The sequence below is a fragment of the Tachysurus vachellii genome, chromosome 11 (assembly GCF_030014155.1).
Source record: "Tachysurus vachellii isolate PV-2020 chromosome 11, HZAU_Pvac_v1, whole genome shotgun sequence".
NCBI lineage: Eukaryota > Metazoa > Chordata > Actinopteri > Siluriformes > Bagridae > Tachysurus > Tachysurus vachellii.
In genome coordinates this window covers 20021995-20044669 of record NC_083470.1, presented here as the reverse complement: position 1 = coordinate 20044669, position 22675 = coordinate 20021995, and the positions used below count along the sequence as shown (strand labels likewise).

General features: G+C 37.6%; 1 protein-coding gene across 1 annotated transcript in view; it reads left to right on the top strand.

The window, feature by feature from the left end:
* Positions 1 to 22675, top strand: part of plxnd1 (plexin D1) — an 88471-nt gene that overhangs the window by 3548 nt on the left and 62248 nt on the right. The window contains exons 2-6 of the mRNA XM_060881890.1: positions 3172 to 3348; positions 10943 to 11074; positions 14449 to 14549; positions 18077 to 18203; positions 21076 to 21253. Coding sequence (XP_060737873.1) covers positions 3172 to 3348; positions 10943 to 11074; positions 14449 to 14549; positions 18077 to 18203; positions 21076 to 21253 — 715 coding nt within the window. The remainder of the gene's footprint in view (positions 1 to 3171; positions 3349 to 10942; positions 11075 to 14448; positions 14550 to 18076; positions 18204 to 21075; positions 21254 to 22675) is intronic.

Sequence of the window (22675 nt, the reverse complement as noted above, 5' to 3'; positions counted from 1 at the left end):
GCTGACAGGAGTAGAAGTTGATGTGGTCTTCTGATGTTGTAGCTTATCCACCTCAAAAGTTTTAGATGTTGCGTATTTGGAGATTTTTCTTGCTCACCACAGTTAAAAGAGTTATTGTATGAATTACCTGATCCTTCCTGACAGCTCAAACCAATCTGGCTCTTCTAACCTCTCTTATCAAAGCATTTCCACCCAAAGAACTATTTTTTTCCCTTCATTCTCTATAAGTCTCTAGAGACTGTTGAGTGTAAAAATCCCAGAAGATCAGCAGTTTCTAAAATCCTCACCCCAGCCTGTCTGAAACCAGCCTTTTTTGAGGTGTTGAGGTGCTTAGTTTGGGAATACTGGTGTGACGACTGAACTGTTTAATTGATCTTTAACAGTTTAATGAATCGTTTAATTGACAAACAGCTTTAGTGTTAAATTTAACGTTATATCATTGCAGTGGCGAATTGTTCCTTACTTACAAAATTTAATTTCAGCTTATTTTTCATTTCTGTGTTTGTGTAAATCCAAAAATAAATAAATAAGTAAATAAATAGATAAATAAATAAATAAATAAAATAAAAATAACCATCCTCATCATAGCCTAAGGTATGTAAACATACAAAAAAATTGGTTTTAGTTGCAGCTTTATAGGCACCAGCTTTCCCCCAAAAATAGTTCCTTGTAGGTTTAAAGTAAATATTACGGTATAAATGCCAAAAGGATTCACTTCGGTAACTGGACAAGAAACCAGTTTGGCTAAGCTGGGAGTTTTGTGGTCTCTCCAAAATCCCCTTTGACAAATCCTCAAAGATGTTTATCATGTGTGGAAAAAAATCCCTTACAGATGGGTTTTTTCTGTTTGGAGTTTTATAGCACTACTTTCAATTAGTCTGTATACAGAAATCATATCTACACTCAAAATTACAAATAATCCAAATGAGTAAACCATGCATTCAGACCCGAAGGTGATGCGTTTAAAGACGCAGCTCATGATGGAGCTAAACAGAACAAGACGAAAACAAAAATCATTTTGATGCAGACAAAATTCAAAGGATTGTGAAACAAAATTGTGAGTTGAGATCAACAGCGTTAGAATAAATAAGAATACATAATGAGAGGCTGACTTACTGACCAAATATAAAGATCGGGCAGCGACTTATTTTTTCATTAACTCTTTTTACCAGAGGCACAGAAATTGAATTTGGAGCTGTTTTGTTTGTGTCCATGTTTAGAACTGAATTTCTTTGTCATGTCACTCTGTAGTCATGTTTAATGATTTATATGAAAGTGGATACTGAGAGCTTTAAGAGCTTTGGATTTTTTCCCAAGTATTTCTGTTTTTGCTTCTCTTACTAGAAGCAATATATTCATAGAACAGAAAATATGCTATCTTTAACCACTAAAATTCTTTGTACGGTTTTCAACAGAGGGAAAATCATCTCACACTGAAAACCAGCATGTGTCGTGACTCAACGATAAAATCATTCGTTTGTTTCCACTGATTAAAAATATCAGAGAAGTTAATGGGATTAAAGTGGTGGAATGGAATGCCGAAAATAAAAAAAAGTGATAGAGGACGATAGTGACGATCACAAATGAAAACAAAACATCATAAACAAACCTCCAGCTCACTTTAGTTCTGTTGCAGTAATTGCTTTTAACGGCAGGTTTATCATTAGAGGATCTTTATCGTCTAATCTGACATGGAGAACATGTTATCTCACTGTCTGTTCAAGTTAACCAGATGTAGACAAAGACGTAGCAGCTAGAGATGCAGATAGGATTTTGTTAGACAGCTAACAGTAAAGTCACTTTTGTTAGTCCAAGTTACTTTGACAGAATTGACAGATTTTGCTTTCTGCATTAACGGGCTGGAATTAACGCGATGATCCTGGCAGCTAATAGCTATCATCCGTGCTTAGCAGCACTAACATTTTTGACTGAACTGTTCCTTTTGAAAACTGATGAACAGATGGGCTCTGCATGATACCATATTTTCTTACGGTATGAGCCAGAAACACATGGTGCCCTGTCATGTGTCTGGCAAGACTCTTTTTCTGTTATTTAGGCTCACGCTTCGTTATCTAAACCATTAAAGAGGCATTTTTCCCTCGGGTTCCCCGTGAAATGACACAAGAGCCGTGACTTTTCATTACTCACTTTTCCAGACTGCACTCGCCTTGGAGACTTGGATGCCCCACACACACACACACACACACACACACACACACACACACACACCCCACACACACCCATACACTGACACACATGTGCACATATTCACACACAAACACACACGCACACACATACACACACACATGTGCACATACTCTCTCTCTCACACACACACACACATACACACACACACTTGCACATACAGCTACACAGACTCTCACACACATGTGCACAAATACACATATACTTTCTCAAACACACACATACACACATACATTCTCACACACATACACACACATATACGCACAGATAACGGATGAGTAAGAAAAAAGAGAGAAGAGCCTTCAGTCCTGTTATTGCCCTGATACACATCATCATAATCAGTTACCATCAGTTAAAAAGATTTAGGTATAAAACATTGCCAGTTTTCCCATAAATATAATAAACATGTTTGCACTGTCCTTTCATGTCTCAGCAGCATGTGAACGGATACAACTCATAACTAGCCGTATCATGGAACCAGCTTCGTCTTTTGTAATGTTCAGCTCGAGTGTGACCAGAAGAATTTGATTTTCTTTTATTTTGTGCATGTAGCATATCCTTCTAACAGGGGAGCAGTTTGTTTCTTTAGAATCTCATGGGAAACAAGCCCCACCCACCTCCCCAAGTCCCCCGCTCTCTCTGGTCCAAGTGTGTATGTTTTACACACTTCAACCAGCCGTAAATATCCGCCACCCTCTCAAGCTGTCAGCTCATGCGAGTCGAATAAGTGCTCCTCTTAGTAAAACACTTCTACTCTGTCCCTCCATCCGCAATCTGCTAACCCAAATTAAGCGATATCTAGATATATGAATAGAAGGGTCACTCCAGGTTTACAGATGGACTGATTTTAACCGAAGGGCAATCAACCATGCTAATCCAAGTGACACGTATTTACAGTGGACTGATGAGTGTCTTCTTGTTCGGCCTCGGCCTCTCTCTCTCGCTCTTGCTCTCTCTCTCTCTCAGCTTCATCAGGAGCAGCTGAATTGTGGCGCGGCCCACCTGCAGCATCCGCTGGCCCTGAGGAAGCCGATCAGAGCCGAGCCGCTGTACGAGGCATCTGGGATCAGCTCGGTCGCGGTGGACAACATTCACAACTACACAGTGGTCTTCCTGGGTACCATCAATGGACGGTTACGCAAGGTAAGATGACATAGTACATTCATTAACACTGAATATAGTGTGAAACCTGGATATGTCTTCATGCAATTAATTTTGCCCGGATCAATGGATCAATTGGATCAATGCTCTCATCTTTTCAACCAATCACAGGCACCTGTGAGTTCATGTATGTGGAAGACGGCTGACAGCTCCTTCCTCTGAGTATATTATGGTTCAATGTGGCAGATTGAAAATTGGCAGTTGGCTGTGTTCACATACTCTGGCTGTATGATGGGAGAGCTGACTGGTAGCATGGAATTGGCAGGTGTCCAAAAAGGGAGAAAAAGAGGAAGAAAAAAAGAGTTTTCATAAGGGCATTTAATGCAGTTAGCAGGCTGATCCAGCCTGAGCAGATTAAAGTGTTTGATAGTTGCTGAGGAGTTACATTTGTGTGTGTGTGTTAGTTTTAGAAAACACCTCAACCGAGGTGGTATGTGTGTATGGGCGGGGTTTGAGATCTGTGAAAGCTTTGTTTTGTATCTAATGTTATCTGAGCTTCTTCAAGAGCCAGTCAGTCTTTATCAGATTTTAAGGCTTCTCACTATATCACTTTGACCCCCATCTCTTCCTGTCTTTCTCCCTCTCTCTCTCTCTTACACACACACACATACACACTCACACCTTTATGTCCCCATCTCAGGTTCTTGCCAGCAGAACACTCTGGTCTTGAAAGCATCTGCAGGCACCCTGCTTTCAGAGTAAGGAGAAAAATATTCCTTAATTAGGCGAAATTCCAACACCGTGCCTCATTCCCATACGGAGTCACCTCTCAGTGAGAGCTTCAAAGTCAGGAAAGAAATGCATGGGGTCGGAAAAATTCTATTAAACTGGAAGAGGCTATTGTTTCGCACAAGGCTTATATGCCTCATATGAGACAAGACCTGTTTGGCTGCAGGCATCCTATTTTAGGAGTCCCAAAAAATAAATAACTTCGATGGTAGCTGGTATATGCAGGCTGGCAGTAATTGCTTGCAAGGATTCTGTGCTGAGTCTGGAGTTAAGGTGTGTGTGTGTGTGTGTGTTTTTGAAAAAAAGGTGTAGTTTGTAATAAGTAGGATGTGACCTGGGATGCACATATGGTAGACATGAACTTCTGGAGAAATGAATATGTGTGTGTGTGTGTGTGTGTGTGTGTGTGTGTGGGCCTTGTGGCTAGTTCTGTGGCTGCACTAATGGTTTTAGTGACGTTTGTAATGTGATTTGGGAGGGTGACTTGGAGATGTGTTAGTGCAGTCAGATTGAGTTACAGCTCTGCTTACATGCCACTCTTAAAACCTGATAATACAATAACACACACACACACACAACTCAACCTCCCTTCTTTTTCCTGGTTCCTAACTAGTAAATCTGTCATATATAAGTCCAACTACTTACTGGCTTCAACACGTGTTTCTATAATACACGCTCGTTATATGTTTCTCTTTTGTCTTGTCTTCCAATCCAGCTATCTGTTTATTCTTCATCCTTTATGAGTAAGAAGAGCTTAAGAAGTCTGGCAGAGTAGCTGACGTTCACACTGGTGAGACTGGTGTTGTGCCTAAAGCAAACTGTGACTGTGTTCATAAAGCTTTGGATTGTAACATGACTGAAGTCTCATGCAGAAGCAACAGTAACAGCTGGAGCATCATGTCAGCTGAAGAAATGCAACATTATAAACACTTATTATAAACTAGAATTAATCCATTATAACACAGGCAGGTGGGTGGATTTGGATAGAAAACACTGGGCAAAGATCCCAAAGCTGAGCAGGAATAATGGTAAAGTGAGTCAGATTTTCAGTCTGATGTTGCAACAAATCCAGTACTTTATTTCTTTCCTCTTTTGTCTCTCGTTGCTGTTTCTCTTTTTCTGTCCATTCTGGCAGACACCAGTGTCAATGTATACCAACAATGGACAGATAAGCAGAAGTAAAATCATTGATAGCGATTCATCTATCCATCCAACTAAGAATTCAGGCTCTTAATCTTCCATCAATCCATCCATCCATCCATCCAGCCATTCAGCCTTCTACACATCCACCAATTTATCTATGTATTCTTTCTGTTATTTAGAGAGGTTCTTTCATCTATGCACTCATTCATCCATCCATTTATCCATCCATCCATCCATCCATCTACTTTTTCATCTCTACATTCTGTCTCTAACTTTTACAGTTCCAACAATCTACCCTTCCATCTATCCAACCATCTATCAATCCCTCAACCCTACCATCTCTGCATTCTGTTTCTTATGTTCCATCCATCCATTCGTCTACAAATGCATCTACCATTTCATCTATTAATTCTATCTGTTACTCTTAGAGTTTCTTCCATCCATTCTGCCATCCATCCTTCCATCCATCCATACATCCATCCATACATCCATCCAGTCTTTTATATATGGATTCTCTCTCTGACTTTTAAGAATTCAATCCATCTCTCTGTACATCCATCCTTCCAACCATTCTTTCTCTTAATCATACTATCCAGCACATGTTTGGAACATTCCACCCTCAGTCTCCACCACATTTTAATGTACATTTGTAATGTGGCTTTCTAGTCAGCCTTTACCTTTGTCTTGTTTTCTGTTTGTCTGTTTTCAACTTCCCTCTGTCTCTCTGCAATGACCATCTAATCCAAAATAGACCCTTTGATTTGAATCACACACAAACACAAACACACACACACAGACACGCACACACACACACACATGCGCCTAGCCTGTTGCAGCTGAGTGACTTTGAAAGAAAGGGTTCTTTTGATGTGTTGGAAGCTAGACACCCTGACCCTGCAGCAGAGCAGGTGTTCAAGTGTGAGTGAGTGTGGGTTTTTTGTTTTTGTTTTATTTTACTTGTATGTTTCGTGACTGCACAGAATTTCCAGTGTAATGATTCATTGTCCTTTATGTGCTACTGCATCTGGACAGGCGTGTCTCTCTCTCTCTCTCTCTCTCTCTCTCTCTCTCTCTCTCGCTGTATGTGTGTGTGTGTGTGTGTTTGCTTCCCAAAATTTACATTTACATTTACATTTTCGTTCAGATTTACATTTTATTCTTCAGTAAACCTGTTTATCCAAAGTGACTTACAGCTTAGACAAGTCTAAGCACATAGATGGGTTCTTCCATGAGCTTCCATTAGCCACTTACAAATTATTTTCCAATTCAAAAACATGTATTTAACAGGTCAAACTATTTAAAAAACGTCATCAAATCTCAGACAGCAATTATATTTTTTCTCTTTGATTTATTTTACTCTAAAATGAATAATATGCTCGAAATGATTTAGAAAACACACAACATTTGACTATTAGCATCCAAGCTAAGGGCATAGAGACATTTAGGACAATATGATTCAAAGTGAATATAATTAAGTAATAACTGATTTATCTTAAAATCTTAGTTATAATTAAGAATTTATATTTTGGGTAACTCATTAGGGTAACAAAGTGATCTCATTACTCTTAAAGCCTCTTAATCCACAATGAGAGAAAAGACTTTACTTCTTCTTGTTGTCATTGAGAGTCAGAGTTGTGTAAACTAAAAAATACCTAGAATGGATCATTCATGCCACACTTTAACAGAACAAAAATGATATATTGAATTATTTGACAGATTATATTTCAAGGTGTGTGTAGTATTAGTGGCTGGTGGTACTGCTGTATTCTAAGCACTGTAGAAAGGTTTTATTAATGTTTTCAAATTATTTATCTCAACATTCTGAAAGGTTATCAGGAAGGAGCCATCACCTATGATTTATTTTACACACACAGTTAACATGTACACTTACTTTATTAGAAAGGTCTGTATGCACGCTCTTTTATCCGTTATCCAAACGGCAGTCACATGGAAAAAACAAACTAAACGAATTTAATTGATTCAAATGTGTACATCTGTTCTGCTTGACTGAACTAACACAGTTTGTTTTCATACACCTGACATTATTAGATCACACATTTTCAAAAGCCCTGAATACAACCAAACAGTATGCTGAGACTCAATCCACTGTTTTATTCTACCATGTATTATTTAACGACCTAAATTTAGAATTATAGTTTTCAAACCTCATGTAATAGTGAAAATGTTAATACTGTGTGAATCCATCATGACCACCCTATCATTCAATCTAGTGATTAGAAAATAATTCAGTTTTATTTCTATAGAGTTTTTAACCATGGACGTTTTCGCAAAGCAGATTCGCACGAATACAAAATTTCAGAATACAAATTCAAAAATGTTAAATTGAAGGGTAAATTTATTTAAGTTTAGTATAAGCAATGAAATTTTTAATTCAGTTACAAAAATTGGGGGCACGGTGGCTTAGTGGTTAGCACGTTTGCCTCACACCTCCAGGGTTGGGGGTTCAATTCCCGCCTCCACCTTGTGTGTGTGGAGTTTGCATGTTCTCCCCGTGCCTCGGGGGTTTCCTCCGGGTACTCCGGTTTCCTCCCCCGGTCCAAAGACATGCATGGTAGGTTGATTGGCATCTCTGGAAAATTGTCCGTAGTGTGTGAGTGCGTGAGTGAATGAGAGTGTGTGTGTGCACTGCGATGTGTTGGCACTCCGTCCAGGGTGTATCCTGCCTTGATGCCCGATGACGCCTGAGATAGGCACAGGCTCCCCGTGGCCCGAGGTAGTTCGGATAAGCGGTAGAAAATGAGTGAGAGAGTGAGTTACAGAAATTTTGTTTCAGTGTGGCAGCTGTAAACTGCATTTGTCTATACCGGCTGCGGAAGTTAAGAGCTTCAGTTGATTTTCACATGAAACAGAATGAAGGAAATGTGACCTTGCCATCTTTCAAACTGGTTTGAATATTTCAGAAATAGTTAACCTGTTGAAAGTTTTACAAAAAATTTACACAGAAAAACAAACAAACAAAAAAAATCCGGTGACCTGTAGGTTTGGTGAGTGGACAAGCCTTGTTGTTGAGTGAGATCAGAAAAAAGTAGGAGACCTAACAGGAAGTCAAGTCAGGAAAACTGCTGTTTATAACCACGGCGAACAGAACAGCATCTCCGAGTTGTACAATGTATTGCATCTTCAGGGGGAAGTGCTAAAACAGCAGATCACCAAGTCTAAAGCATGTTATAATGTAAATTCTTCAAACCACACGGACAGAGCTAAGACTGCACAGGACCGCAGTCCATATTAATTTGATTATACTTTGAATGCATCTGAATGGTTTGTAATGAGCAGGAGCGCAGGATCGTTAAATAAAGAGCAGTTGTGGCTCCGCGGTTAGGATTCTGTCTTAGTGACTGGAAAGTAGTGAGGCTTTCCAAAGAGCTGCTCTTAACCCCGACCCTCAAACACTGAGCTAACGTTTAGATTAATTTGTATTTCATTTTGGTTAAAAAACTGAAATGAATCAGGCTTAATGTAAAAGTTTCTAGTTTGGTCAAACATGTCTACAGCACCGGGACGTCCATGTTTTTCCTCGGCTGTTTTCTCTGTAATTCTCTCACGCCTTTTGTTTTTCAGCACACACGTTTTACTGAGCGCTAGCAGTTTTCACACTGAGTTTTATACGCTGTGGTCGTGTTTTCACTCGGTTTTTTCCCATGCAGCTTTTTGTGTGGCATAATGGTGAGGTGGTAAGGGATTGTAAACCACATGTCATAAGCTTAGCGTGAGTCATTTGTGTCTTTCCAAGTGATTTTAAAGGGAACTTGTGCAAACAGATATGTGGAAAGTGGCTGTAAACACAATTATATATTTAACATTGCTTCCAGAAGCAAATTGTCTTTTTCTCTGTAAATGTTTTTTTTTTTTTTTGTTTGTTTGTTTTTTGTTTATATATATATATATATATATATATATATATATATATATATATATATATATATATACACTGTAAAAATATAACCCTGCAACACACAGCTCCCAAAAAGATTTCTATTCTATATATACAGTAATTTCACTATATGGAGTATAACAAAAAGCTAAAGAAGGAGCCTACATGGTGCTTAAGAGAATAACATTAAACACTTAAATAAAGTGTTTAACGTTAAACCTTAAATGATATATTTAACAGACCATATATTTAATCAGATGCTTTATGCGTACTTAATACCAAGTTTAGGAATTTTCCCAATAGTGTGTGTGTGTGTGTGTGTGTGTGTGTGTGTGTGTGTGTGTGTGTGTGTGTGTGTGTGTGTGTGTGTGTGTGAGATAAAAATCAGAGAAAAGAGAAAACATAATATCATTCCACTTAACCACTGTGTTAAAGTTCTGTAGGACCCATTTCACTTTCATTTGCATTTGAGTAGGTAATCAACAGTTACTGTAGCTTCACATCACTTTAGTCTCGGAACAACAATTAACACCTTTGCTCTACTAAACCTTATTACACATAAATGCTGTTGGATTGTCTAGTCTTAATAGACACATTTTCACATGTGGCAAACTCTATATATGTTACTAAACATCATTTCACATTTCACTGCAGCTTTTATTAAGATGACCATGTTAAAAAAGCCTGTAGTGTGTGTGTGTGTGTGTGTGTGTGTGTGTGTGTGTGTGTGTGTGTGTGTGTGTGTGTGTGTGTGTGTGTAGTGTAGCGTTTGTGACTTTAAGACTCTGATGTGGTCATGACAAATCTTTATGAACTTTGCATGGCTGTTAAAATACCATGATTATTTTTAATGACTTACTCTATAAACATGTAGTAACTGAGGTGTTAATATTCCTTATGATGCCATTTGGAGTACAGTGCAGCTGGTAATGACCTGATAATAACTTCTAATAAAAAGATAATAATAATAATAGCCTATAACTTTAAAACACCTTTAAAAAAACAATTCAGTAAAACAAAGATACTAGTCAGGAAAATTATGTTTGGGTTCAGAAACAATGAGGTGAAAGTGAGGGGAAGTTACAGCTACCGGTTTAGCACGGAGCAACGTCTAATTCATCACACACTCACCTCAGAATACATCAAGAGATTTATAAAGTAAGACAAAGGACTCCATTATGAAAAATGAAGTTGATGTAAAACAGATGTATAATTATTTAAGTCATAATTAAGATTTATTCCCTTGTTCTGTGAGTTTTACTTGTACAAGGAATCTGCCTCGGAGCATTGGTGCCTAGAATAAACAAATTACAACACCAACAACAGAAAAGGAAAGAAAAAGGAAAGAAATTTAAGCAAGAAGGAGCTGAAATAAATGCTCAGAATATTGAATTCTGATTGTACAATTTAAAAATTGTATGGATAAATTTTGCTCCACACTTCCTCCCTGACTCTGTCTGAACTACACCTTGAGGAAGAGTGTGACTCTGACTTCTTCCTTGTTCGCCATTGTTTCTTCATCGATAACACTGTGCTAACTCACACATGAACATCCTGTACATCCTTAGACAGGAAGGCGGAAAGAATTGTGATTTTTCATCTCTGCATGTACAAATCTGAGAAATCAAAATTTAAGATGCCGATTTAAGATTGTTAAAGTCATTTAGTTTCCCCCATGGCTTTGAAAATGATTCTTCTTTGCATTAGTAGGCTGTATTTGGGAATGTTACTGAATACTAATGTATCAGCAGGGAAGCGAGCGATCATTAGTGAGGGTGCTAATTTTTTTTTGCTGTCTCTTTTAAACAGCTGTCTCTACTACGCAACCTTTCGGTGGCCAATCAGTGGTCTCTGAGGCTTCCTGCAGGAGAACCAGTGCATCACGTGATGGCCTTCGACCCGAATGACAGGAACTACTTGTACCTCATGACCAGTCATCACGTGAGTACTGTATAAGGATTTACAGTACATCAGCAGCTTTTAACCATGATGTCTGAACAAAAAGTTAAAAAAACAAATTCTTCATGAATAATGTTTTGGAAAAAAGTATTAAGGGGAAATTTTTTTTGAGGGAGAACTGATTTTAAGGGAAATAACAGATTTTTGGAAACGTTTATTTTATGGAAAAACTGATATGGGTTTGGGGAAAAACTGACACAGTCTGAAGAGAAAAAACTGATTTGAGGGGAAATGATAATAAGGAATAGATTCAGAGGAGAATAACTGATTTTCAGGAAGGAAAAATTTGATTTTAAATATAAAAAAAAATTATTTTAAATAAAAAAAAGATATTTTTGATTTAATTCAGAAGAAAGATTGGGTAAGAATTTAGGATAAAATCTGGATGGTGAAGAAAAAGATTTTCAGATTTTTGCATAGAAAAATGTTTTGAGGGAAAAAATATTTGGGGGGAAAAAAATTATAGGAAAAATTTGATTAAAAAAAGACAATTTAAGAAAGAAAAAATATTAGGGGTAAAAACTGATTTTGATATAAGGTTTATAAGGTTATATAAGGTTTGAAATAAGATTCTCTTAAGGAGGATTTGAACATACTTATCATTTGTTAATTAGTGTGTTTTTGTTCATTATTTTCAACTCTCAAATGTAGACTTAACAACACAGTGACCAACACAAAGAGTCAGAAACTGAGAGATGACAGAGCAAGACAGTCATGGAGCAATAGAGAGACAGACAAAAAGACAAAGAGAGAGACAGACAGTGATAGAGAGACAGACAGACAGACAGACAGATAAATAGATACAGTGTCTGTCTCTCTCACTCTTTCTCTCTGTCTGTCTCTCTCTCACTCTGCCTCTCTGTCTATCACTCTCTCACTCTGCCTCTATCATTCTTACTCACTCGTTTTCTCTCATGGACAGTGTGTGAGAAAGAGGCAGAGACAGACAGAGATAGACAGTTAGAGAGAGACAGTGTTTGTCTCTCACACTCTGTCTTTCTAACTGTCTGTCTCTTCCTCTCACACACTCTCTCTCACTCTGCCTCTCTCATTCTTACTGACTCGTTTTCTCTCATGGACAGTGTGTGAGAAAGAGGCAGAGACAGACAGAGATAGACAGTTAGAGAGAGACAGTGTTTGTCTCTCACACTCTGTCTTTCTAACTGTCTGTCTCTTCCTCTCACACACTCTCTCTCACTCTGCCTCTCTCATTCTTACTGACTCGTTTTCTCTCATGGACAGTGTGTGAGAAAGAGGCAGAGACAGACAGAGATAGACAGTTAGAGAGAGACAGTGTTTGTCTCTCACACTCTGTCTTTCTAACTGTCTGTCTCTTCCTCTCACACACTCTCTCTCTCTCTCTCTCTCTCTCTCTCTCTCTCTCTCTCTCTCTCTCTCTCTCTCTCTCTATTTGTCTGTTTCTCTCAGTGAGAGAGAGAGAGTGTGTGAGAGAGAGGGAGAGAGAGACAAAGTGTGGGCGAGACACGCAGACAGACAAAAAGACAAAATGAAAGAGAGTAAATGAGAAAGACAGATAGACAGACAGAGAGGAGGGGAGACACACATACACATTACACACAGAAAATAGATTATGTTTATCAATAATCTCTGCTGATCAAATTATTCTCATCAATTATGTCTGGAAATATGATTACATGATCAATTAGACTCCCTTACTTAGATTTTGAAAAGACAAATCACAGCGTAACTATATTTTCGTTTTTCGAGCTATCATTTAAGCGCCGATGAAAGAGCCACTGATCCTGTTGGCTGTGGATTTGTACTGTCTCTCGCTTTCACCCATGTTCAACACATTTCTTTTTTTAGTGGCTTTGTGTGAGGTGGAAAGTAAGAGGAGAGGTTGTTATACATGTCGTACCGGAGAGCGCCGTTTATTGTGAGGTGTGAAATTGAATGTGAATGCCGAGTCGCGTGACAGATCAATGTGTGAGCCTGAGGCACATGAGAACTACAGCCGTACAAAACTGAGATATGACCTGACAATCTGCCTGAGCATATGTTGTGTGTGTAGGGTGTGTGTGTGTGTGTCTTTGTGTGTTTAAGGGCATTTTCTGCACTCTGTATGGCTAACAGCATTATTAGTGTTAATTTATCAAGACACTACCCAGTCGAAGGTGAATTAACACCTGGACTTTCTGACATCTGATTTATTATTAATGACAAAACAAAAATGTGCAGCAATAAATAAGAATATTTAACTAATATTCCAACAAAAAAAAAAAGATTATGATCAGGCAAATTTGAAGGAGGTTTTATACATCAATCGTTACAATCAAATCATTAGCAGGCGAGTGAATTATATGTATTTTCTCTATGGGACTTTTACCAAAAATTTGCATTTTATGGAAATTTGTATTTATGCCAAAAAAAAAAAAACCCTGGTCTAATTTAATACAGTATGTTTAAATGTACACCAAGAATGGGTTAATATTAGAAAATGTTGACAGATTTTTAAATGATTGTTTATTGGAAATCTGCTTCATTGCTGTTTAACTGCATGAGAGAACAACAAATTCTGTCATAAATAATGTTCTTGTTGTCGTGTGTCAACATGAAACCTTGTCTTAACCCAGCAATGTAATCTACTTCTAATTATGAGTAACAGAGGAGGAAAAAAACAAGCTGATTTTAGGAGAAAAAATATTTTGAGAAATAAAAAATGATTTTGAGAATAATAAAACTTAAATTGGAAAGTTATTTAGAACAAAAAGAAGACACTGAGGAAAGACTGATAAGGATTGAGGACTGAGGAATATAGAAGGAGGATAAAAAATTAATTAACTTAGAAGAGTAATTGAGGAAGAAAAACTCATTTGAGTAAAAACTTATTGTGAGATTTAAAAAAATATATACTTTTTGGGAAAACTGATTTGGAGGAAATGTGATAAGAAAAAACAATTTTGGATAAAAGTAATTTTAAGGAATAAAATAGATTTTTAGGAGAAAAAAAATAATTCTATTAAATTACTATATTATTATATCACTATATTACTATAAAATATAAATAAATATATATATAATAAGAAATAAAATATAATGAGAAAAAAACTGTTTTGGGGAAAAAATATTTTTACAAGTTTATAAGGTTTATAAAGAAAAGTCACACGCGTATCATATTGACACCTTTACTGAGATTATGTACTGTATATATCAGGAAATAAGCTTTTTAGCGATGGCAAAACATGACTCTGACAAGTTGCTGACTTTCGGATAAAGTATCTGATGTTGATTTTCTTATTTTAAAGAATCTCTACTGAGTCCATGATAATTTAACCAAGAATGCTAAAATCTATTTTGACTGCCGTTGCATATGTTAACTTGTCATTTCTGTTTAGCTCTTGAGGGTGCGAGTGTCCGGATGTAGCCAGTACACGTCGTGCAGTGACTGTCTCGGTGCCAGCGATGCTTACTGCGGCTGGTGCACACTCGAAAGCAGGTAAAGATCCACTTCAGATTACTTTACTAACAGATTGACTAACATATACTGTACACACACAATGTCATTAAAGTCTTTGCTCTGTCATTTCAGTAGTGTTAAGATGTCACAATGACTTCCTCTATAATCCACTTCTGTTTCACCATCACTCAAATATTCCACACATTTCACAGCTGCATGCGTTCAAGACAAGTGATAATGTTTCATTTACATGTAGCCACTTGCCAGATGGTTGAACCCGAAGCAATTTAAAAGTGTGATAAAGTCCAATCCAAAAACAGCTCTGAGTTGCGTCAAACTTTTATCTATTTATAGTTATAGTTAATGCCGTGGAACATCTAAGATTCAAGTTAGTTCCTGTTATCACTTACACTACGGCAGTCATTTTCTCACTACAGTAGCCCACTTTTTTCCCGTGATAGAAAACTAAAAATTAGGGTTTCACATTTCCGCCAGGATTTCATGAGTTTGAAATCAAAATAATTAACGCAAAATCAAGCAAAGTTTTTTCCCATTTTTTAAAATGTACACAAATTTTCCACAGGTTTGGGTCAAGACACGTTATGACATCACAATACTGAAAAAATTCAAACAAAAAAAAAGCGATTTCCTTCCCAAATTATTCAAATCAAGCAATTTTGTCAACAATCACAAAAATGCTGATTGATCTTTGAGGAACTGGTTTTCACTGACTGTTAAGAAAGACGAAACAAACAAAAACAAAAATACAGCTGAACTAATGTGTCCTTATGTTTGAAAATTTTAACTTGCCATTTAAAAGGATCTGTTTATGAGGAGCATTTGCTATAAAAGTAGCTTGATTAAGTTATGTGAACGTATTTCTTCTCTTTAACTCCAATCATCATGACAAGTTTTAGATATTCACTTCAAAATTCTAAGTTTGGAAAGATTTTGTTTTGACTATGTGTGTGTTGAAACGAAACTTATCTTTGAGGCAGCAGGTGAGCGTTCATTTCTATGTTCATGTCATTTCTTGCGATCTTTTACAGTCTATAGAAATTCATAACCTGTCATGTGTCTGATGTTTCTTCTGAACCTTTATTTACACACGGAACTGGAACTGAATCAGGAAAAAAATTGTATGGATTTCATACTGAATAATCCTTTCAGCTCCTTCCCGCTTATTAGAGCAATGTATTTTTATGAGAATTTCCAAGCTCAAATGTGACCTGTTAGTATAACTTGTTACCACAAGTTTGGTCAAGTTTATGTTCTGGTGTAGTTTAGCCTGAACGCAAGGAATGCTGAGAAATATGTGACGTCTGAAACCCTCATGCTGAATCTCCCTTGTCTTTTTTTTTTGTTCATCTGACTTTCTGACAAAGGCCTGTTGATATTGCGACCACACTAGTTCATTCAGGGAGAAATGTCAAAGCAGACTGGGAATCTTTTTAGCCAAGCGCACTTGCATGTGCAGTAGAGTGTGTAATGTGCATACTGAGCACATACATGCTGTGTACGTTCCACTGGCTTTGAAGAGGCGAGACACTAAAGCGCACCAGATGTTAAACATGCAAATCTCAACGTTGTTTCTATTGTGTGTGTGTGTGTGTGTGTGTGTGTGGTAAAGTCATGCAAGGGCAACATGAATGGCCTCAAGTCTGAGATTCACCTCAATCGACTCAGTGTTTAATGGAATATTACATTAATCACACTGCAAGGATTTTCCTTAATCATCCCAATACATGATATTTGAGAGGTCATAAACATCTTATAAAGTTCTAAACAGTTATAAATATAACAGTATATCATGGTTCAAATGAAGTGAAAAGAAAGCAGTTATTGTTTTGTATGGAAATGTATTCGTTCACTATGGGAACAATTTGGATATTAAACAGAGACTTAATCAATACTTATTAATGCTTCAGCTAGTAGAGCAGCAGATGATTGGAATAGGTATTAGATCCTAGAGTTTACAGTAAAGAGATGCAGAGTTCATGTGAATGTGCCAGACTAATATTCGAATATTTTCATTCATTCTAAATGTTAATGTTTTCTTTTTGGACGCAATAATGAGTAAGTAAGTTTGCTTGGAGACACTGATTTTTTTTATATCTGGAGGTATAAAATGGTCAAACCTAAATTCGTATGCCTTGGAAAAGCATTGTGTGTGTCTGTGTGTATGTGTGTGCGTGTGTGTGCTTGTGTGTGTGTGTCTGGGGGATTTTTCAGTGATGTTAGTCTCATTCACTTCTATTTTCAGCAGCTGAGCTGACCTCTTGGCGCTGACCATCTCTGAGCTTCTGTACGCCTGTAAAAACTCAGACGTTCACACACACACACACACACACACACACACACACACACACAAACACACACACACACACACGCTGGATTCCTTTGCCTCATGTACATTTGTATTTCTTTTATGTTTCATGACAATGAGCAAATGTCAGTTGAGCTTTTTAATTTTAACAACAATACACCTTGCATTGTCCCTCTACTTGAGTATTATTTGGGGGGATTTCTACTTGTATTCCTGAATTATGTCTCAGTGGAAAACTCTGTTTATGGGTTTATTTAGAGCTTTAAAGTACTTGTTACAAACCTCTTCTGATTTACATTTCAGTTTGCCTGTACGTTTGAAACCAGCGACCTTTTGACTTTGACTTGGATGGAAGATTTTCACACTGTACTTTCATTTAAATATCATTTCTCAGTACTTTTCTCCTGGTTACAATGGAACTGTGGGACACACTGGCTATAAAATGAGAACTTTCTCAGGATTAAATGGAGCAAGAGTGATTTAGTTTGATCACATGAAAGTAAGAAGTCATGAGAAGTACATGAATGCTTATTCAAATCCAAATACCATGTTGCTTCAAAGTACCTCAAAGTAGTAATAACTTTATATAAAGTAAATGTTTACTTTAAATAAAAATAATGATGTCTAATGCACCTAAAAAACTGTATAATTATAAACTATATTATGTGTGAAAGTCTGTTTTTACTTACCATCAGAACTAACTGGGGTCTACTGTAGTTTAAGGACAGTTTGACCTTGGTGTGTGTGTGTGTGAGTGTGTGTGTGTGATAAGGAGAGTGGGAAAATATGCATGTGGGCAGTGTAAAATAGAGCAATGGAAGGGAATATTTGGATTACCATTTGTAACATAAGTCATAATAAAAGGCCTCTGTCTGGAAGGGAATTCCATGTCTTATAGTGATAGACCCACACATACACACACACACACACACACACACACACACACACACACACACACACAAACCCATGTATAGATAAAGACTGGTCTTGTTAGCCTTTTTAATGGAATTAGCAGCGCTCTGATCTCAGTGCCAGGGGGGCTGTTGTCATGGGAACGTGTGTGAGAGGAATCAAACCCACACCCGTGCTGAAGACTGGTGTCTGTGCATTTTTAAAATGTCCTGTCTGTTGATAAGAGGTTACTTCTGTAATGGATGCACTATGTGTGCCTGCCCTTTGGCAGTCTCTGATTGTTTATTTATTCATTTCTTTTACCCATAATCCTCTATGGTCTGTGCAGGTGCTCAGTACAGCAGGAGTGTTCCAGTGGTGTGGCGCATTCGTGGATCAGTATGGGTGAAGGGCCACAGCAGTGTCCTTCCATGACCTTTACTCCAGCCGAGTTCAGCAGCACGGCCAGCAATACGGTAATCACCATGGACTTTATGTGCACAAAAGATCACGTTCACAATGATGACATTTTCTAATGATTAGCCTGTTTGGCTGCGAAGATCATGATGCATAAACATCCATTAAAAAAAGATCTAGACAACATATAATTATCTTGAGTGTAGACAAAATGACCTGGCAATAGACTAAAAAGTCTATAAAGCTTAAACTGAACAAAATGTGCCTTAAAATAGGCTTAATATTTGTACATTCAGTATTAATAAATATAATGTTAATTAATTAACACAATTAAAATGAACATAAAATTGGAATGAATGCATAATTGCAAATAATTACATAAAAATATGATCTGAATGATGTGGAGATGCTGCGGCACTGGAGAAATATTGTAGCTTTTGATTCTTTCAATATTGTAGATTTTATTTACTTTATTGGTTCAGGAAGTAAAATTCCATCATTTCTAAATCTCCAAATGTGAAAAAGAAAGAGATAAAATCACATTTAAAGAGCAAGAGCTTAGTCACAGCTGATGTCAGGAATCTACTATTCCTTATAATGTAAGGCGTATATTATATTATACGCTGAAAGATTAAAATAAAGCAAATAATACTATAAAACAAGTACATAATTAGACATCTTTAATTAGAGTGATTTTTACCCAACGTGGTCTACACAGCAAGATAAACTAAGCAGGATCATAAAATAAATAAACGTTTCCACATTGCTGTGGTGAAATATATTTTCCTAAAGTTGAGAAACATGTTGAGATTTTTTTTAGCTGTTTGTGAAATTAAGCCACAATGACATCTGATGGGTTTTCCCAGACCACCATTTAACTGTAATGCAGTCCACTCTGTGGTTCTCAAGTCAAGTCAAGTCAAGTCAAGAAGCTTTTATTGTCATTTCAACCAAATATAGGTGACGCAGTACCCAGTGGAATGAAACAACGCTTCTCCAGGTCCGTGGTGCTACATAGAACGTCATAAAACTACATAAAACAACACAGAGCTAAGGACTTAATTCCTAGCCACATAAAGTGCAACGTACCTGTAGTGCAACAGTGCGAGACAAAAGACAGTGCAAACGGACAATAAAAAAACACTACAAGACAAATACACAAAATAGCGCTGACCAGTGTGTATACTGTATATTATAAAGTACATTATGGATATATATAAAAGATTTAAGGTTCAGTACACATGCTGATTCTGATAAATGTCTTAAGAGAATTTTCACAGACTGACTGGATTTTAGCAATCCATCCAATCAAAAAGTACTTCACTGCTGTGGCTGTGATTCATTCTGGAGTGATTCTGCCTAAACCCGAATCATCCAAAGGCTACATTTTCCACCGTATGAAGTCTTACCATAGGGGCCAACAGTTCTAGCTACACAATTACACCATTTTGGTTAAAGTTCACAATTACTGAGTGAAATATTACAAGGATTGTATAAGGATTGACTGTTTAAATGACAGCACAATCTAAAAAGAAATATACAAGAAACTGCTGATTTCTGGGAATCTAGAGTTTATGTACTTTGTTGATAAAAGAGTACAGATGAGAATATTTGTACACACAGCTATCGCAACTCAAATAACACTCTTTGCATCCGTAACTGAACAGAAAAGCATCTCATAATTCACATCATTCATTTACTCCAGATGTATAAAAGGACATAGTGTACTTTCTATATTGTAGATTATATGATCTGAATGCTGTGAAACTGCCAGTGTGGCAATAGCTTCTTTATTATTTTTAACTTATTCATTCCTGCTTGGATTGAAGCATTTCCTAGCCATCTGGTTAGCAAGTTTGTTATCTCTTTAAGAATAAAGTGTGATCTTGCAGCTTTGCAAGTTTTTATCAGAAATCTACTCAAAGGCTGTTGAAATAAAATTGATTTATATTTTCCGTTTTATCGAACAGGCAAATGCTGCTGTAGGCTTCAGTAGATCAGAGTCTCTTATCTGCCTGCCTCAAATGACTACTAGCTTAAAAACCCGGGGATATTAGAAACCATCACCTGAGTGTAGGTAATAATTGAAATCAGAAACACGTGACTTAAATTCAGCATGATAACACTGTCAATCTAGAACTGAAATAAAAAGTCTGCCAGTTTTACGGTGTCTGGCTCAGACATGTTTACGCTCTATACCTTTTAGGAATAGTTTTACAGACGTATTTTCCCGAGCAAGTGGGTTACCCACTCTTTGATGGATTCCACAGCTGTCCATCATTCAAGGCTACAGGAAACTGCACCAGGCTCTTGCTTCAGCTCCAGCGCAAACAGGAAACAGGAAGCAGGAAGCTGGCGCCACTGTTAGGAAGTGCTCCAAGTCAATGACAATAGTACGCAGGGTGGAGAGAAAGAGAGAGGAAGAGAGAGACTGAAAAATGTCGGGTTATTCTATGACTTCAGCCAGCCATCCTCTATCTTTGATCTTTGAATCAATTAGTGGGAAGATTCGTCCTCGTTGTGCTCGTCTGCGCTGTCATTTATTGAAAATATTTGATTACGCTTGCCGAGACGTGTGACCATTCATAGCGTTCATGAATGTCATCTCACATATCACAGTGAGTCATTGATTAGAAAATTATGAGAATGAAATAAATGCACACCCACACACACACACAAACACACACACACTCTCTCACACACACAAACACAAGAGAGATAATGGTAATGAAATGAAAAAGAGGGAATGCAGGAAAACAGAATTTCCCCCCTCTTTGTTTCATGCCTTTTTACACATTAAACAATCATAATAACACGCATTAACTGGAAATTCTGAAATCATTAGGATACAATGAACACACACACACAAAATGAGCATGCTAAGATTTAAACAAAGGAAAAAAAAGACTAAAATTAATTTCTCGTTTTCAGCACGTGGGGATCTTGGTTAACGGAAGCATGCCCGACTTGGATGGCCTCAGAATTGAATGTGATTACGGGGTTGGCATGGTGACGGTCGCCACGGTGCACCTGGACGGCGGCCCAGCCAAAATCCAGACATGTCCACTGCCCCCTTTCAACAACTTTCCCAAGATTCCTTTAGGCAGTGGTAAGTTTATTTCTCTTTATTTTAATATTGTAGATCACAGAGCTGTTGAATTCTCAAATCTGATTGGTCAGAAGGTTTTGATTTATTTTCTGTAACAGCTTGTAACGTGAGCTTGGACGTGTTTAAAGTAATGCTTGTTATTTTGGCTTAACAAAGCCAACAATTCTGTTCTGCCATTTAAGATTATTATTTTTATTATTATGTGACTTATTATGCCTCGATCTTTCAATCTACAAGCACCAAACTCAACACAGACCCTTAGCCTGTTCTGACAGATCAAAATGACAGTTTTTCTGATACGGAAACACAAAGTGGTTAAAATCCCCCTTGACATTCGGTTGAAAAATTCTGACTCATATAACATTTAAACCTTTCAAGCTACGTTCAGCATGTGCTGATCAGATGTATGTTTTGACTCCTGGCTCAGAAACCCCAACTGTTAGAACTGTGTACTTTTTTATATTATTTATTTGTCTTACAGTGGAGATTGTTGCAAAGCAGCTTTATGGGAATATAAAAATTCTGAATAAAAATGAATAAATGTTTCATTTAGATTTTTCATTTATATTTATCCCTAATTAGCAAGCCAGAAGAAACAACTCATACCTATTTGATTAACCTACAGTATGTGTTAACTATCGTTCTACCTGTAACTACCTGTCTGTCTGTCTCTCTGTCTGTTCGTCAGTCTGTCTCTGTCTGTCTGTCTGTCTCTCTGGTTGTCTGTCTGTCTGGCTGGTTGTCTGTCTGTCTCTCTGTCTGTCTGTCTTTCTATCTGTCTGTCTGGTTGTCTGTCTCTCTGTCTGTCTGTCTCTCAGTCTGTCTGTCTGGTTGTCTGTCTCTCTGTCTGTCTATCTGTTTGTCAGTCTGTCTCTGTCTGGTTGTCTGTCTGTCTCTCTGTCTGTCTGTCTCTGTCTGTCTCTCTGTCTGTTTGTCTTTCTATCTGTCTTTCTGTCTGTCTGTCTGTTTGTCAGTCTGTGTCTGTCTGGTTGTCTGTCTCTCTGTCAGTCTGTCTCTCACTCTGTGTGTCTGGTTGTCTGTCTGTCTGGCTCTCTGTCTGTCTGGCTCTCTGTCTGGCTGTCTGTCTGTCTCTCTGTCTGTTTGTCAGTCTGTCTCTGTCTGTCTGGTTGTCTGTCTGTCTGTCTGTCTGTCTCTCTGTCTGTCTTTTTATCTGTCTTTCTATCTGTCTGTATCTCAGTCTGTCTGTCTGGTTGTCTGTCTCTCTGTCTCTCAGTCTGTCTGTCTGGTTGTCTGTCTGTCTGTCTGTCTGTCTGGTTGTCTGTCTCTCTGTCTGTCTGTCTCTCTGTCTGTTTGTCAGTCTGTCTCTGTCTGTCTCTCTGTATGTCTGTCTGGTTGTCTGTCTGTCTGTCTGACTGTCTGTATGTTTGTTTGTCTGTCTCTCACTCTCTCTGTCTCTCTGTC